The sequence below is a fragment of the Pezoporus occidentalis genome, unplaced genomic scaffold (genome assembly GCF_034315485.1).
Source record: "Pezoporus occidentalis ecotype Australia unplaced genomic scaffold, CSIRO_AGI_Poc_V1 ctg36, whole genome shotgun sequence".
NCBI classification, from domain to species: domain Eukaryota; kingdom Metazoa; phylum Chordata; class Aves; order Psittaciformes; family Psittacidae; genus Pezoporus; species Pezoporus occidentalis.
In genome coordinates, this window is record NW_026915591.1 from 2,676,144 (window position 1) to 2,695,003 (window position 18,860).

General features: G+C 40.7%; 1 protein-coding gene across 2 annotated transcripts in view; it reads right to left on the reverse strand.

The window, feature by feature from the left end:
* Positions 1–7,376: 7,376 nt before the first annotated feature.
* Positions 7,377–18,860, reverse strand: part of SLC38A6 (solute carrier family 38 member 6) — a 39,690-nt gene continuing 28,206 nt past the window's right edge. For both annotated transcript variants that reach the window (XM_062630768.1, XM_062630767.1), the window contains exons 9-16: positions 16,640–16,705; positions 16,395–16,448; positions 14,804–14,883; positions 14,039–14,139; positions 10,811–10,935; positions 9,797–9,941; positions 9,581–9,675; positions 7,377–8,450 (exon numbers count right to left, since the gene is read on the reverse strand). In XM_062630768.1, coding sequence (XP_062486752.1) covers positions 8,370–8,450; positions 9,581–9,675; positions 9,797–9,941; positions 10,811–10,935; positions 14,039–14,139; positions 14,804–14,883; positions 16,395–16,448; positions 16,640–16,705 — 747 coding nt within the window. In that variant the 3' untranslated portion in view covers positions 7,377–8,369. The remainder of the gene's footprint in view (positions 8,451–9,580; positions 9,676–9,796; positions 9,942–10,810; positions 10,936–14,038; positions 14,140–14,803; positions 14,884–16,394; positions 16,449–16,639; positions 16,706–18,860) is intronic.

Genomic DNA, 18,860 nt, shown 5'->3' on the forward strand with positions numbered 1-18,860 from the left:
TGGAGAAAAAAGCGAGCTGTAGACAATTAAAAGCATGCATAATTTCTCTCTTTAACAGGCATGGAAGTTGTTCATCAAAATCCCAAAGCAAAAATCTGAGCACGCATCTCACGAGCTATCCCCAGTGCCAGACCTGTAAGGAACCATAAAACACAAAGGCTACTTAAACCCTTCCTGCAGGAGATTCACAGCCATGAGCTGTGAACCCAGATGGGGAAATGCTACACTAAAGCTCTGCCTCCGGCGTGACATACAAAATGAAACAGCAGAGCAGGCCTCGAGGAGGTAAAAATAAAGCCTGAGATTTTCATGGCCCTCAACTCGAGCCCTATGGGTTCTGTGCTGTCTTAACCACATCCCAAATCTCTTCTCCATCCCTGTGTGTAAATCCCATTATCACATGGAGTTACCCGGGAGGGTGGAGAGACCAGGGTCCCAGGAACACTCTCCCCCTCCAGTCAATGGAGCAGCAAGATCAGGCTCCTCAAAGGCAACAGCCCATAACAACACCCTCAGCTTCTAGGGCTCATTAACCCTCCTCTAGCCAGATCCTTGATTTGCTACATGGTACGTGGAGCAGTAACTTCCACCCTTGGTCTCCAGGAAAGTAGTTCTGCAGCCCAGGCTGCTCAGCCATTGTGCCAACCACCCCCATTCATTCTATGTACCTAGTGCCTCCACTGCACCACGCCAGAGAACTGAAATGTAAGTCAGATGGTGAAGGCATTAATGGCAGCGCTGTAAAGGCTCAACAATGCAAACCTTCCCAAAACCAACTGTCTTGACCTTCTCTGGGCTGACAATAAAAGTGTGACATCATGTGTAAATGAGCTTTAAATTTAAACCAGGTGCAGAGAGCTGCCTGGCTGCTGTAGAAACCACCACCACGCAAGCAGCAAGGCTGGAGGCAAGGGAAATGCCAAGCACGGGCAGGACCCCCTCGGCAACAAGACCAGGTACGAGAAGCTGGTGCAGCGTAAGATCAAATTCTGTATCGCACTTGGGGTTTGTGCTGCTTGGTGCCAGCTCTGGTCAGGACAAACGTTCTTAAGTGAATGCAAATCTGCTGATACTCCTTTCCATGTGGGTGAGCATTCAGACAGCTCTGGAATTGAGCCAGCAGCACAGTAATGAGGGGTTTGTTTTGTTGTTGGTTTTTTTTTTCCATTTTTTCTTCTATTCAGGACTCCCCTAGACCTTTCAAAGCGCTTGGAGCCACACTCACGTCTATTAGAAAGCACCACTATTTATGACCCAAAAAAAAGCAAGTCCCTGCTCCAGAGCCCTCCCAGGGCAGCCATTACCCCCCTTGCTACTTCTGCATACCAAAGCCGTCTGCTTTCCCTGCTGACCCTCACCTAGCTGCATGAGGCTGCCCTTCCCAAAGGGTTTCCAGGAGTTTTTCATCCTGCTTGATGAGCCAGGCCAGCCAGGCACCCACCTCAAAGCAGCACCGTCCCGAGGCCATACGCTGCACAGCCACAGCCTCCCATATCTCTTCTGCTGCCTCTTGTTTCATAGAGAGGAGCAGAACAGCATAGGACAGGCAGGGTTGCTGTCGATGAAACCAATACCTGAAAGGACAGCAAGTGCAGTTCTCAATGGACAAGTTATTTTCTGTGTCCTTTTTTGGAGTGCAGGCCTCATTGTAAAATCAAGCACTGAAAGCAGACAGGTCTGGAAGAAGCAATTTGTAACAGCTCCCCAGACCGTATCTCACATCCATTTCAAGCTGGGTTCAGCAAGAACAGAGCAGGGGTCACACAACTACACCGATGAAGGAAAACATGTAAGTGCACAACTATTCTACTGCCACCGAACTAAGCGTGAGTTTTAGGAATGACACCCTTCACTGTCAAAGCCATGCTACAGCCCAAGCTGGGGCTAGCAGCATGACAGCCACATGTCCAGAGCCAGCTGCAGAGTCAGCAGCCCTTTTCTTTCACTGAGCAGGCACGTTATGCACAAAGCAAAGATGACAATCCCATGAGTTACACAAGTACTGGTCTTTATTTTCCAGGGGTTTTGGATCATGCCCCGGCTGTTCCATAGCAAATCTGGAGGAGGTCGAACTCAAAAGAGGACATCTGTTTGTATAACACACAGGTTTGACATGAGTTATGCAATTTCTACATATGTAGAGTCATTAATTTAATTATTCCAATTCCAGATGAAGTGTGGTTGGATGATCACTACCGAAACACAAATTCCAAAACCACCTCCATGAACTGCAGAAATCAGGCAGGACTTTTGTAATACTGAAAATCTCTCCCACTGGCAGTCATAAGGAAGTAGCAGTAAACATATCCAGAGGCTTCTCAGTGCGCAGAGCAACTGCAACACTTTCAACATGTAAGTCAACTGTAAACCAACAATTTCAGGTAAAGTGTTAAATGAGATTTAATCAGGAAAGGAGGTCCAACAAGCAATGATATTTCTATCCAGAACAGCCAGACTTCTGCCTCCACTCACATATCAGGTGCAATGATGAAAGTGCATTGGCTGATGCTAACAAAAATGTTCCATATTCGCCACAAATAATCCTCAAAATTTATGTTAGGAATTTATTTTATATGAGATTTGCCACACTGGGTCAGGCAAAATACCTGCCTAGGTCTATAACCCTGCTCCACTCCTGTCCAAAAGAGATGCCCATGGAGCCTCCAAACACGCAAGCATGGACTGACAGCTCCCACGTGGGCACCACAGACTAAAGCTGTAGGAGCATGGACTCCCAGATCCATACCAAAATGATACTTTGTGCAGCACAAGAAAGACAGTAATAAGTTGAAGCCCATATTCATAGAATCATAGAGTAGTTAGGGTTGGATAGGACCTTAAGATCATCGAGTTCCAACCCACCTGCCATGGGCAGGGACACCTCACACTAAACCATATCAGCCAAGGCCTTGTCCAACCTGGTCTTGAACACTGCCAGGGATGGAGCATTCACAACCTCCCTGGGCAACCCATTCCAGTGCCTCACCACCCTAATAGGAAAGAATTTCCTCCTTATATCCAACCTAAACTTCCCCTGTTTAAGTTTGAACCCGTTACCCCTTGTCCTGTCACTACAGTCCCTAATGAAGAGTCCCTCTCCAGCATCCCTATAGGCCCCCTTCAGATACTGGAAGGCTGCTATGAAGTCTCCACGCAGCCTTCTCTTCTCCAGGCTGAACAGCACCAACTTCCTCAGCCTGTCTTCATACAGGAGGTGCTCCAGTCCCCTGATCATCCTCGTGGCCCTCCTCTGGACTTGTTCCAACAGTTCCATGTCCTTTTCATGTTGAGGACACCAGAACTGCACACAATACTCCAGGTGAGGTCTCACGAGAGCAGAGTAGAGGGGCAGGATCACCTCCTTCGACCTGCTGGTCACGCTCCTTTTGATGCAGCCCAGGATACGGCTGGCTTTCTGGGCTGCAAGCGCACACTGAAGCCGGCTCATGTTCAGTTTCTCATCGACCAACACCCCCAAGTCCTTCTCCGCAGGGCTGCTCTGAATCTCTTCTCTGCCCAACCTGTAGCTGTGCCTGGGGTTGCTCCCACCCAGGTGTAGGCCCTTGCACTTGGCATGGTTAAACTTCATCAGGTTGGCATCTGCCCACCTCACAAGCGTGTCAAGGTCCCTCTGGATGGCATTCCTTCCCTCCAGCGTATCAACCGAACCACACAGCTTGGTGTCATCGGCAAACTTGCTGAGGGCGCACTCAATCCCACTGTCCATGTCAGCAACAAAGATGTTGAACAAGACCGGTCCCAACACCGATCCCTGAGGGACACCACTCGTTACTGGTCTCCAGCTGAAAGTCTCTCTCATGCAAACAATGCACTTGTGAGCTGAGCTGCTCAACGATTTAACATTTGTCTCAGCAGCTCAATCAGACAGATCCCACTGCATCATCATGGTTTCATCCTCATTAAGATTGCTATGGTTGGAAATACAGCACCTTAAGTATATTACACAACATAAATGATTTAAGAACTCCAAATCAACAGAGTCCTCCCATGTTCCAAAAGTTAAGCTATCTCCATATTTCAAATAGCAAATTCTTACAAAAATAGTCAACTTGGGCACACTGAAAAGGTCGGCCCATGACCAGCATTGGCCTTCAGTCATGAGCTGTGGTGGCACTAGGTGCAAGCTGAGCCTGCGGGACATGGATGGAGCAGTGTGGACCCACACCCTCACACGCAGGCTGCACTCCCAAGTGATAACTTGAACTGTTCAGCTAATACCACATTCCTGCCTAGTGTCATCAACTGGTGTTAATAAAACCTGAAGGGGAAGGTGAAAGGAGGGACAGAGAGAGGATGGGACAGTTTCACAGTGTCTCAATTTTCACTATACAGGGACACACAAGAGAATTTTAAACATATTTATTGTCATGAAAAGTAATATATTAAGATACAAACTGCTTAGAAATATGGAAATAAAGCATGAGCATCTGCCACAAAACAAAGAGGTGCAGAGTGCTTTTGTTTTGCATTACTGGTTCCTACAATGCTGTTTACAAAAGCCACTCTCCACACCCAGCTTACCACAGTCCATCTGAAATTTGACCAGCCTTCAATAGACCAGGAATGAAATAGGAGAAAGAGAGAAAACAAACCAAAGGCAACCAGTTCATTTCCCATCATTGTTGTTCTTGGTCAGCTGGGGAAAGGCAACCTTTCCCAATGAATTCAGAAAAACAGTGGGCCCCTTCATTCCTGTCAAGTCTTCAGCAAAGAAAGTCAGAAAATGCTAACTATAGGTAACAAAGCAGTACCCCTGAAAATTATAAATCTGGAAATTCAGAAGGAAAAAACCCAATCCTGTACACAAGAATAAATAAAGATCTATTTATCAGCACTTGAGTGAGCAGAGTTCCAGACTGGAAGTCTGTTTTGCTCAAAAAAAGTGCACACAAGTGCACAACTGTAGTGAAACCCTTATGCAGGCACAACAAACAGAACAATCTCCTGTGGGGGATGCAAAGGATAAACCCAAAGTCCTTCCTCTGCTTTTTCACTGTGGAAAGTACTTATACGTTTTTCTAAGTTTGGAAATAATTGTTTTCTTTCTGGCTCTCTCCCTGTCTCTGTATTTTAAGTTATGTATCACAGAAACTTAAAAGTAGCCGTATTTCTAACTCTTTTTCAGTTACATTCTGTAACCCCTGTGCTGCTATCCTTCCCGATTCACAGCCAAAATGTAATAATGGAGCTCCAGCAGAGGTGTGAATTGCTTCCATCCATTCTCACCAAGTATTAACTTCACACACTGGTATTCATCATTCTAAAGGCTACCTACTAGGACAATTAGGTAATAGCCGGGTTAGTTATGATAATACTCGGGGGTTTAAAAACAATGATGCCGTGACTTCCATAGCATTACAGGAATCAGCTGTAAAATTAACACTATTTCAGATATTTTCTCTGTCACATTTCTTAAGACAATGCACACAAAGCCAATTGCTTGTGTACAAACACAGCATCAGAGTGTACAAACAGAGCATCACAGTGCACAGCAAGATTCACCTTTTTCAGGGGGAGGAAAGAGAAAAATCTTCACAAAGCTTTGCCAACATTCTGTACCTTCACAGAAGTCTTGCTGGCTGGAATGTAAAATAAAGTGACTGCAGTGGTGTCCTACAACTTTTACTCAACAGTATGCTACAAGAACATATACTAAATGAGAAACAACTTCCATGAAATTTCTAATAAATATTCCTCCTAAATTCTAGTGTCTGGAAAGAAAACAGAACAAAACCCAGAACACCCTGCAGTTCATTCACATGATTGTAGGGTCTCCAGGTTTCCTAAAATATTTTGGTTCAGTCAGACAGAAAATCACTTCCTGATGTACAGCTGTCATCGCTTTCTCAAGGTACAGTTTTATAAGGTATATGTATTCAGCTTTTTGCACTACTGCCAAGAGATACTGAGTGACCAAATCCCTAAAGTGTAACGAAACCTGTGAAACACAGCTATTAGAGGGTAGGTGCAGGCAGTAAGGCAGCTACATCTGGTTATCAAGAGTTAAACAACCTGGGAGAGCTGCAAAAGGCAAGATGGGGAGGAAGCCTCAACCATTAATACTTCCACAATGATGAGAAGATCTGCTCAATCCCTTGATCAAAGGAGGCAAGAGACCTCTCCAGTTAGAGGCACTCCTTATGTGCACACACACACGCTTCAACCTGCTGAAGCAAAACTGCTGGACAAAGCATGATGTTTTGTGCTACCTAGTGGCTGCTGCTGCTAAAAAAAAGATAATCCCAGTCCTAGCACCCTCCTCTCACTTTTCTCGTCTCCTGAGTGAGCTCACTCGGGGTTCATTTTTTTGGCAAGTAACATGTCACATCTTGTGTTTTACTTACAGAAAACCAGCATGACCACACTTGTCAAAAGCCACTGCCAGTGCCACAGCAGTTGTGAACTTCTGGCCAAGATTGGACATGCTGTTTCTGGTACTGACAAACTATTAGATGGTTCATCTTATGTCATGGAACATCTACTAGAAGTAATGGCAGTCTTCTTTGGGACCCTTTTCTTTGGGATCCTATCAAAATGTCTGTTAGTTCCCTAGCCTCACCACACGTCAAAATGTGTATTTCTATATTAAAACCCTGATATTGCCCAAGCAAAAAGGATTCCTGAAGCAGTACCAAGCTGCACCACCTGGGTGCATTCAGGCTATCTATCAAAACCGAGGAGTAGTATAAATCCCTAGAGAACCGAGTGACCTGTTGGCATAAGAAATCCTAGTCTGTCACCTCAGGAACAGAGGAGACAATTCCAACTCTATTTAGCTGTTCCTCCCTATTAGTCAAGTGAGGATCAAGCACATTCAATTACATTCATATTAACAGAACTGTCCCAGCAGAACTTTCTGGCAATAGTCAACTAATTTGCTAACTCTGTACCTTATGGGCAGAAAAACTTATTTAAATGTCATTTACTAGCTGCTTGCATACTGCATAGATGTATTACTTCACTATGATTCACTTGTGTCTTATTCTACTTCTCAGATGTGAAAGTGCTAAGATAAATTGAAAGAATGATTGCATCTGGAAATACTGAAGATCTTTCCCACTCTCTCAATCTGACTATTTAAGGCTGATTTCTTAACTTTACCCACAGCCTTTCTGTGGAGGCTTAGCTTCTTCCTTAGCAAATAAACTCTCTTGAGACTGGGCTATTTTAAAGTTATCAGATCCCACCTGATAGAAACAAGTTTTAAAAACCTTACCATGCTATCAGCTACTGCTTTACTACTTTTCTACTAATATGAGAAACTTCCATGGTGGGTCCTCAATACCATGTTTAACAGAACCTGGCTGGGTGTTGAAAACGGCATTCACATTTCATTTATGCAAGGAAAAGAAATATAAAAGAGTACATTGAAGTTTATAGAGATCCAAGGTAAAATTAGGGTTCCATAAACATAAGATTTCCTTTGTCTTCAGAGCAGAATTTCACATTTCAAGCCCCAACCTTCTGACATACAACAGTACATAAAATATAGAAACACTATTTCAAATACGAAACACTTGTAAAAATAGGAATAAGAAAAACAAAATAAGTCTTTCACTGGGAGAAATACTGAGGTGCACTGAATAATATCCAAAAATAGATATTAGTTGAAAAATGTCTATTATTAACAGCAAAATAGAAATACTTCCCAATACTACTAAAAGCTGTTATGCTAGATGGGCAAAACCTTCTATTTTAAAAATTACTTCAGTATGATTCTAGTAGGTGGAAGTATAAAAACTGTGTTTCAAAAAACAATGAACAAATACTATAATGATGCGCCCATTAAACTGGGCTAAGGCAGTTGGTTTCTGGATCCATGTTAGGATAAATTAGGGTAAATATCTGGAATCAGGAAGTTCTTAATATGAACTGGCTGAAATTTTGGAATTATTCAAGCAATAGAAATCTTTCACTGTCTAGGATAATGTGTGTATTATACTAAATGCACACATCAAGATGCACATCATGACTGATGTAGCGTATCTACATAGCAGATCTATCCAACTCATTGTCTTTGAAACAGAAGTTAGTTCAAGATTCTGCCTTTGTCCACCACGTGCACTGAAGCATTTTTGCAATGCAGAAATTCAAGAGACCTTTTTACCCGTCATGATTTCAGAATTAAAAACTATTATTTTACAATGGCAAAGACTAATCGTCCAGTAAGTGAAGAGAGTGACTCAAGATTAAGGGAACATCACTAATGCAGTGAAAAACAGCATTATTTCTTCCAGAGATAGCTTTGGTCAGTGTTTCCCTGAGGATATCTAGCATTCATCTTGGTAGTTTTGACATGTCTCTGGTTCTTGTCCTTCTGAAGCTGTTCAGACATCAACAACAGTCTGTTACTGGTCAGTCCAATTGAAGATTATTAGAACTAAACTGAGAAGGCCAACACAAATGCCAAAACCAACCAATGCACATGCCTGTCAAGAAAGAAAACCAAAAATTAGTTTTTTACATTATGTCTAAGGCTCAGAACTAATGATGAAAAAAATCCTGCAAGAACAGATTTAAGTAGTGTCTTTTAAAATAATCTTTAATGTTCCAGATTTTTCAGTCTTCAAACACAAGGTATCTGTTTAGGGAAAAACTAAACTAAGCCTGCTCTCGGATAGTTTCATTGGGAACTCTGAGAGCAGTTAGTTTGCCTGCTCACACTACCTGTCTGCAGATACAACCCAATAAATTAAGAAACTGAATTTGTATTTGACTCAAAATTTAATTAAAGTTACAATGCACTCTTTATATTTTTGAATAGCCAGATGATAATAAAACTACAGCTCAAGAGATGTTTGTTTGCCGATTTATAACAAGGCCCCAAAACTGTTGAAACTAGTCAAGACTTTAAATGGTCCAAGAGCATCATTATTAGACACTTTTTCAGACTCCTAAATTTGTCAATACAAAAGCAGCCCTGTGAATTGTAAGAATGGCTGAAGGACTTATGCATAAAAAGTTTGTCAGCATTTTAGCCACTGTAATGAAGTTGCTTTGCTGAGCAGTGGTTAAAATGAAGACAGTTCCAGTGCAAAAAGCAGGCTGCTGCACAAATTCCAGCTGGAGTTTAACCTACTACCCCAAAAGAGAAACCATAAAGAGAAGAAAAAAAAAAAAAAGGCGGGGGGAGGGGAAAAAAGAAAGGGATGGGTGGGGAAAATGTTTCTGAGAAGGCTTACATAAAAACCAAGCATAAACACCATTTCAATTAAATGCAGTTTGGCTTTGTCCCAGCTGCCCAGACAACATCAGAGTAATGCGTAAAAACTGAAGAGAAATTGGATTGAAAGTCAACATCTGAAAACTATAGGGAAAAGCATGTATTCAGCTCAGCAGTCCAGCATATGGATAAACTACTAGTCAAAATTCTCTTATGAAGGAGGAGTTTCAGAAAGAATAGAGCTATCACGAGGAACAGAGCAAAATGTTCTCACTACAATTCACAAGATCTGTGAGCAAGAACTTTGCCCCTTGGATTACGTGCTCTACAGCATATTGAGATGAATAGAAAATGAGGCCACTTGAATATAATTAGCACATATTAGAAAAAGCATACCCCAAGTTTCTGTCGTGATAAAAGGTCCTCTCTGCTAAGTTTCAGATAAAATAGTCCAGGATAAACAAAAAGCAAACATGTTGATGTGGTTGAACCTTTAAGAAACAGAAAGTAATCTTGCTGTAAGTAAAAACTTAAAGTACATTAACTTATAATTTTAATGAATTTTCTGAAGAAAAGTTAAACAAAAAAACCCCAAGAACCACAACAACTTACCAACTACTCCAAATACATTTTTAATGTCTGGCACGTACATCGCAAACAACACAACAATTGTATTCAGTGTTAAAGTGACAAGGATATGGCAAATCCACGACACAGGAAGATGAGAGAAAAATACCATCAATACAGCTTTTCTTGCCTACATGATATGAAGAGAAACATTGCATGGATAAATACATAGATACACTTTATTTAATCTTATCTCAATTTCATAAACTTGGGAATGACATCATTCAAGATGTGAAAAAACATTTAAAAAAAATCAAAATACAAAAAATTCAGTAACAGTCAAATGTTTTGCCTTTCTGTAGCACAGAGTTTACTTTAGTATTAAAGCAGTATTTATCACATGGCCATTAGTCTTAAGGAATTACTCCTTTTTTGCAGGGACTAAAAGAGGTCTGGGAGATAACACTTTGTCTCTTTAAGCATGCTTGGTAGCAAACATCAGCATGTTGCCAGCTTCTGTAATCTACTTCCAGATATATAGTTTGCTTGCAAACATTTTTTTGGTCCTAACAATGAATTTTCAGTTCAATCATGGTACTGATGATCTAAAGTAGTTTTTTTTTGTAAAACAGGTCAATACGTGTTTCTAATTTACAATTGAGTTTTCAAGTACAAGTGTGTTTGTGTGTGGGTGCGTGTATGTAGAAAGGAAAAACCAAGTCAGCAAAACTCAATTTAAGAACGGGTAAGGAAAAAAACAAAAAAACAAAACCAAAAAAATCAAACCAAATAAACTTTAGAAGCTCTGGATTCTCTAAATTAAAAACAAAGCTGTGGCCTAGTTTTAATCTGGAATCTGTCTCAAGAGCACAAATTAGCTTAGTGGTTAGTTGTTATTTTTGAGCTTTCATGGAACATATGCAAATATGTGGTCTTTGATCAATCACCTGACAAGTGAATAAGATACACAAGACTAGATGTGACTGAAATATTGCAGTCTGTAAAGCATTAGCATTACCATTGCTTACTGCCAGCTTCAAAATGTTGAGGAGTACTTACTGGGAAATGGATTAGAGGGACTGTCAAAAGCACAGCAAACAGGATGGCTACTTTAACAGTCATGATAACAGTATCATGAGGCAGGTACTTGCTGTAACCCTGTAGCAATTCAGAGTCCACTTTGTCTGAAACCAAGAACAAAAAAATACTTTGTTAATAATTTGAGAACTAAAATAATTAACAATGCATATTAAGCTTCCATTCAAACTGATCAATTTGCTTGTGACTAACGTGGAGTAGTTACACATGCTTTGGCATTACTGGCACATGAGGACATGCAGCCTCCAGGAAACTGAAAAAACTTCAGGAGGCAAGTTGCTGGAGAGCCTCTGCTGAAGCCAAAGCTACAAGATACAAATATGAAGGAGAAAGCATCCAAAAGAAACATGTGGTGACATCAGTCCAAGGATACAGTAAAACTTGTGGTCAAAAACTGTGTTCAAGTCTTCAAAAACTGTGCAGCTGAGGCTCTCAGTGACATGCTTTAGCAGTGGTCTCAGCAGTCCTGTAGTAATAATTGGACTTGATTATCTTAAAGGTCTTCTCCAACCTAGTTGATCCTATGATTGTTCAATGTGTCTGAAACATTCAACACTAGATTCTTTGGGTTGAACTAAAAAGCCAGAAGCAAATTAATTTTGCTAAGTTGCATTTCCTTCCTCCCCACCCTCCCTCCCCCTGAAAAACTACGTGATGTACAAAGTAGAATTTCATGATTTGAAAGAAAAGCTGCAATTCTAATTTAAAGGAAGAAGGGAATGTTCAAAACTATGCTAGTGTAAGTGCTTTTACTGGCCATAGTTAGCAATGTATTGTTGGATGACACAGAATAATAACTAGCATCAGTTACATTTGTGACAGATATTTCTCAGTTAAAAAAAAACAACAACAACCAACCCAAAAAGCACAACACCCCCCCACCACCCACAAAAAATCCCACCAAACAAAACCTAAATAATCTTTACCTTTGAGTTTGCCACTTTAAGGTGAAAATTTTAAGTTAACAGCAAAACCAGAGCTCTGAAAGCTCTGCGAGTACTGCCCTGACTTTTGGGGGGATTTTGTGGCATACGCTGACTTTTATGCTTTTTGGAATTCAGAATGGACCACAGCTTCCAGTGTCCAGTCACCGCACAATGCTTTAAATTCACAGAAAATAGAACAAACCTCTGAACCACAGAAAGATGAAGCATGTCTGTTTTCAAAGAGGGAACTCTCCTTTTGTTTTCAATTTTAAAGAAAATGTTTTAATTTTCTCAGACTGGTGTTTTAGGAACAGGGAACAGATTCTCTCTATTTAAAGAAGTTAATTAAGCAAGACAACCAGAAAGTAAAGAAAAAAAAAAAAAAAAGGAGAAGCTTGCCAAGAGGGGAGGGGGGAGATGACATAACAACAACAAAAAAAAAAAACACTCTCTCAGATATCCACTGTTTGTCCCTCAAGTCTAAGTGTTACTGAAAGAAATAAGGCTTGCAGAAAAACAGAAAAATCCCAGTGAAACAGACTAAAGGACAAGTCAGGGCCTTGTCCTAAAGACAGAGCAAAGGTAACAGGAACTCTAATGGTTTCTAGGACAATAACAGTTTTAATTTTTCCCCCTCTTTTTTTCTTTCTTAAACTCCTTGTTGAGCCATCATGTGGAGCCAGGTGGCCATCCTGCACTGACTGCTCTATCTCTCAGAGTGTCACTCAAAATTGTGTTTTCCTACAAACCACATGGAGATAGACAGGAAACACTAATAGTGGCCTATATGCGATTAAAGGTTTCAAGTTGTTTTTTTTTTTTTTCCTGGACTTCTCCAGTTTGTCTTTATGTTACACATGAAGAAAGATATCATGAAGAAGTCACTTTGTGCACTCCTTTAAAATAAAGCTTTCCTAAATTAGATGACTCATGGGATATTTTTCCCCCCACTTCCAGCAGACTTCTAGTGCAATAGCTACCGTTAGCTCCAGCTGAGTTGTAAAAATACAAACATGAAACAGAAAAGCAATACATGCTTTGTACCCAAGCTGTACCAGGCAAGGAAAAACTGCTGCAAACTTTCACACCTACCTAACATTAGGGCTGGCTTGCTGTGGGTCAAATTCCTCTCATGAAAGGCAACAGCCTCAGAGACAACAAATGTGCTGGGATATCACAAGGTTAATTAAGTTATAAATGTCCTAGAAGGTACAGCCTTAGAACAGACCTTTCAACCTTGTTGGATGAGCAGACTATTAACAGCTCTCAGAATTTCTCACAGATCACAATAAATCCATTCTCAGAATATAAATGACAACATTGTAAGTCCAACAGTATAGATGCTTGTTGTGGTATTGTGTCATTGGTCGCTTGTGACTGACCCAGGAGATGACAGTCTTGTTCAGAATGCATGGGTAAAGGTCTTTCCGAATCTTCGTTAGCGAAGACAGGCCTTCCTCATTGGAGAAGGAAAACTCCTATCTTAAAACCCAGGCTGATGGAGCTTGTCTAGCCTTGTACAGTCTTCCATCAAAGAGAAGGACACTCTTACAAAACCTACGACCTGAGCACTTTGCTGTCACCATCCTAGCTCGCTAGGCCGTGGCAGTTAAACCTCAGGTGTAAGTTCTGCGCAAGCTGCGGCTCACCTAAAAAATCCACTGCGCAGGCTGGAAGGGCTCACTGTCACTTGTCTGTATGGACGGGCGAGGGCCTAAACCATAGGTGACAAGGTGCATGGGAAGCTGCAGATCCAGTGTTGCATGTGGGCAGACCAGCGCATGGGTAGCTCGAGTTAGCTCAGGAGTTGACAGTCGTGGTTAGACACTTCCCGATTGCCTAAGCAGCCTTTTTTTCAACCAGATTTGGATACCCCACATGCCCTTGGTCATGGTGCTTGTGGTAAGCGTGGTTAAAGCACTTCCCAAATCTTCACTCGCCAAGCCAAGCCATCATAGTGGCAATCAGCAGTTTAATTACATAGTATTAGAGAATATGAACCATCAGCTGCAGTTTAGGGATGGCTATCTTTCTGTATAGCATTTTAGGACATAAACCCTGCAAAGTTTAGCTACATTACTCATTGAGAAGTCAATGAGACTGTAATATTTTCCAGTGTCAGGCAAATTCTTAAGCCTTCAAAAGAAGATTTCAGAGCTTTCAAGTATACCAGTGGACAAAAAAGCCTAAAGTACACCAGTCAGAATGCCTTTGTCATTATTATTAGCTTTCATTCTAAAGAACACTTGAAGAATATACTTACCATAAAATGTCAGGTACCCAAACAGAGCAGACATAAAGTAAATTAGGAAACTCAGACCAATTCCTGCGACAGTTACATTCTGCATTCTACTTTTGGATGGACTAAAACACACACACAAAAACCAGAAAATTAGTGCTGCTGAATCTGTACCATGGACTATTAAACACAATGCAACTTCCATAGAAGCTTGCCTTTCGTAAGAGAGCATTGGCTTAAATTATAGCAACTGAGGATTTGCTGAGGTCTGTGCTGTCAGGGGTTTTAAAAATATTTTTAATTTGATCATTAAAGGGCACTTTTCACAGCAGTCTCAAAGGAGACAACAAATATCATCCCCATCTTGCAGGGAATTCAGACATTCCAGAGTATTTTTTAAATCAAAATTTTGATTTATACAGGATGATGAGCCAGGAACAGAATCTGGGTCAAAAAGCCCCCACTGAATCAGATGTGACCAAATGCAGATTCAGCTACAGCAATAAAAATTAACTAATAAGTACCTTAGCAAATGACCTTTTTTCTCCTGATTGTTCAGGCCAGGACAATGTACTGACATTGATGATGGAATCATATTTGCTACTTTTCTCTCCTGTAAGAGAGGAAAAGCCAGTACAGGCTAAAACTGTACATTTCCCAAATACATGAAAGCTACTTAATTTGCATTTTTTGAGGCACTGACTTGAAAATAAAATTTATTCAAGATTTAGGGAAAATATTACAGAAATACTATCATATTTTAATATTGTATGTGTTTTCATACATTACCTCTGGAGCTCACAATAGATGGGTAAGATTGACGTATGGCAGAGAAAAGAGAAGGCCATAGTTGGTATTGCATAAGCACTCTAAAATAGAAGAAAAATATCTTGTAGATTGTTTGTTATTACAAATGGTTGGAAAAATATCTGGATGAATTCAGATTTTGGTTCAAGTGCTTGAAGTCAGTGGAAATCTCTCCACGTTGATGCTTTAGATAAATCTCCACCACACAGAATGGCATCTGAATTATTCCACAAAAAACGGACCTTCTCAATAACTAGCTTTTCAAGTGGTGGTGACAGCTTACTGCTTCATGAGCAGAAGTCATGCTTTATATGACAACTGAAAGATTCTTTTTTAGCTGTACTGAGGCCAAGTACTTACATAAAGAGTAGGATATGCCCCAGAGTCAGTGAATCATTCATGGAATTTTCTAAGAAGTTTCCTAAATTCTAATACCCATAGCTACCTGTCAAATAACTGATTCCTTCATTCTGACTTCACTTTTTTCTTATTACTCCTTAACAAAAATTTGCATACAGCATTCAGAAAATGTAACATGCTTGGCATCTGAAATTTTAAAATAGTTACATAAAGTTGCAACTGCACAGTTAGTGGTAAATTATTCCAAAACCTCACAATAAAAGAGATGAATCATCTACTATAGCTTACTTCAAATGACAAGTGGAGTAAGCTGAACTGTAACAAACACTTTCATGCTGGCATGATCAGGCCCATAATGGTAAAAATATGCCACTTCCTATTGATAAAAGTTAAAATTAAAGAAGTAGAGATGAGTCCCAAGATTCTTCAAAGCACGAAACGCCGGAATCTCATGGTAGATGTTTCTGGTCAAAGTAAAATTTCTTCTTTGATCTACAGAAAACATTTCTCTTGTGTTTGCACTGCCCCAGATTCCCCCAGGTTTTTTTTGGGAGGGTGGGGCTGGGTTGTTGTGTTTTTTTTTCAGAGAAGTACAACTGTGCCCTTCCTAAATTCCACTACACTACAGGCATATGCCAGATTCATTCTTACCTTTTTCCCTTCCTCTTCATCCCACAGAGACTAGGGTTCTACATGATACTTCCTCTCCTGCAAGCCTTGATGGGTGATGATATGATTTAACTGCCACGTTAATCAACAAATACCAAAGCTGGCATCCAGTGAAATGCACAAGATTGCATTAGGTCTGAATAATTTGCTTCATGTAAGAAAAAACTAAGGTTAGGTCCAGGCAGTTTCAGGAAACCTGTTCTACATCGCTAGGAACTAAAAGTGTGCATACAGCCAAGCACCACTGACTCCCAGCTGAGGGCATATTAAGTTGGCTTGATCTGACTGCATCATGAGGCTGACCACTGCTGCATCTGTTATACTTTATACTTTGTAAAATGTTTTCATAAATGCTAAGTTGGACAGCCAGCCTTCATATAAAAAAGAGCAAGACTGGATAACACTTGGCAGGAGGTATAGGAAATATTTCAGCACCCTATAACTAGTTTTACAGAAGAATAGCTTATCCTGTACAGAGTTTAAAACCCAATTCTATGAAAACCACCACCCCCCTTTAAGTTTGCATATTGTTAATAGAGATTACCTCTTTTGAAAGATGAAAGAGCTTTGCTTTACAATCCCCAGTAGAATTTGAAACCTGTAAGACATACATACAAAAAAAAGGTATAATGAAAGAATAAGCCCAAACCACAGATACGAAACTTTTTAGTTTCTGTGGTGATTAAGAGAAGAAGGAATTTAAATTACAAGTAATTGTGAAAGTGTTAATCAAAAAAAGTATTAGTTGCTAATAAAATTAGAAGAACTTCAAAACAGCATGCACTTTACCTGTAAGGTCTCTACAGCACTACTTAAAGGCAGAGGACAAGGGATTGACCATTTTTTAACCATAATCTGCAAAGACAGCATATTAATGTATGAATGATACCCTAAAAATCAGTTTAAATTTACATATATGTAGTTAAAACATCAAACTGTTGGTATATAAAGAGGAAGCTACACCCATAGTAAATGAACAGGCTTGACTGGCAGACAGGTAGGCCACAAGAAGGAAATTTGACAGAAAAACTTAGTGCCATTCCATACAGCTGCTCACTGCACACAGCTGGCAGCCTTATGGCGTGCCTATCTGGAGGTGGTGCACTGAAATGAGCTCTGACATTAACTGAAATACAACTGGTGCTCCACATTCACCCTCTGTGTTCCATGCTAACTGCCTCCCATACAGAATAGCTGTTGTGTTAGCTATTCCAGGCACTTTCTCTAAGCAGACAAGCCCTTAACAGAGATAGAGCAGAGCCTAGGGCTAATCTTAAAAGGCAGAAACATATGGTTTGGACTAGAAAGCAAAGGAAAAAACAATAAATGCAATTATTGTCCCAGAATGTCATGGGGGCTTTAGCTACACCCTGCTGGTTTAGGGACTGCTAAGTAACAGGGCTGAAAATCAAAGGGAAATTAAAATAAGAAATTTTTTTGGATGCCTAGTTTAAAATGATAGTCGCATTGCTCGCCTCACCCTAATTAATTTCCTATTGTAGCTGCCTGGCTTTAGATAATTCTTTTGAAGCCTAGAGCAAATAATTAAAAACTTAATTAAAGACTCAGATTCACAGGAAGAATAACACGGAAGAGAGTGCTTCTCCTGGCTCAGAGAACTACTTTTTGCTTTCAGCCAAGTGGTGTTTCCCAGAGGATAAGTATTAGATGTGCCTTGCTGTCATCAGTGCCACGAGAAGCAAACAAATGCTGCCTCTGGTCAAAATACAGGGAAAGGAAACTACAGGTACACAGCACACTGAGTCCACTCTGGCAGTAACATGCCTTGAGTTGTTGTGAGTTGTTTTTAGTCACGCAATTTAAGGTATGGAACTAGGCAGTAGCTTGCCCAACAGCAGGCTGCAATCCTTGTAGGATTCTCAATGGAAATCCTCCAACCATGATTCTGACACTAAACTGGCACTGCTTTATACCAGGAGAACTGTTTTACCTTCTTTACTGACCAGCTAAACTGTCTCCCTCTATGCTACAAGAACTGCAACCTCATCTGAGGAAGGGTGTCAGAAGAAATAAGAACATGGTGGTATTACATCAAGAAGTTCAACTAAAGAGCAAGCATGGGAGAAAAAAGGGATTAAAGCATAAAGGGACTTTAAAGCATAACTTGTCCTGTATCCTACATATGCATGACACTGTCCCATGGATCACCCCTGCTCATGTCCCTTGCACATTATACACTGAGCAGCTATGAACCAAGACACAAAGCCAGGCTGCTGCTGCAGTACTACAACCACAGATGCATGGCTGTGCTATCTCCCCAGGAAGCCCGCTCCCCAGGAAGCCCGCGCTTGTTGGCTAGCTGAAGACATTCATGAGGCTGAACAAAAAGGCAAAATATTATTTCAAGGAGATCTCTGTATTTTTAAAGGCACCCAGACATGGGAAATAAAGGAGAGGCTTTGAAGGCTCCCAAAGCAGAAGGCTTTGTGGGAAAACTCTGCCTAAGGATAGAACAGGCTTCCTGAGCAATGAAAACAGGCATGAAGCTGAAAGGCAAACTTCAGGGAAAGTAAAATGTCCTGGCAGTGGTGGGGACAGGGCTTCCTGCAAGCTGAAGAGCAAAATTCTATATAAATGTTGCAGAGGAAGGACAAGAGAAGCCAAACCTAAAAATCAAAGAAACATTTTTCTAAAATAAAATTGGTACAGATTAAGAACAGATTGAAATGGAAATAAATGAGACAAAATAAAATGCACCAGGTGCATTTAAAATCTGTAATTATATTCACCCACCTCCTTAATTTTTCAAATCTGTTTGGGTTTCCAGCTGTAGTCTAATGAGGTCCCCCCACCCCACAACAGGAAGAGATTTTTAAGTTGGCAGCACAGCTCAGCTAGCTGAGCAGTCATGCAGGCAGCACAACCTTCCTCTGGAACTTTAGGCCCATTTCATATAAACATTCTTTTCAGCATAACAAACATTGAGGTTTAAGTGAAAAACACTAAGACCTAAAGAAAGATTCTAGTGAAAATAGAAAGCCACACCAAA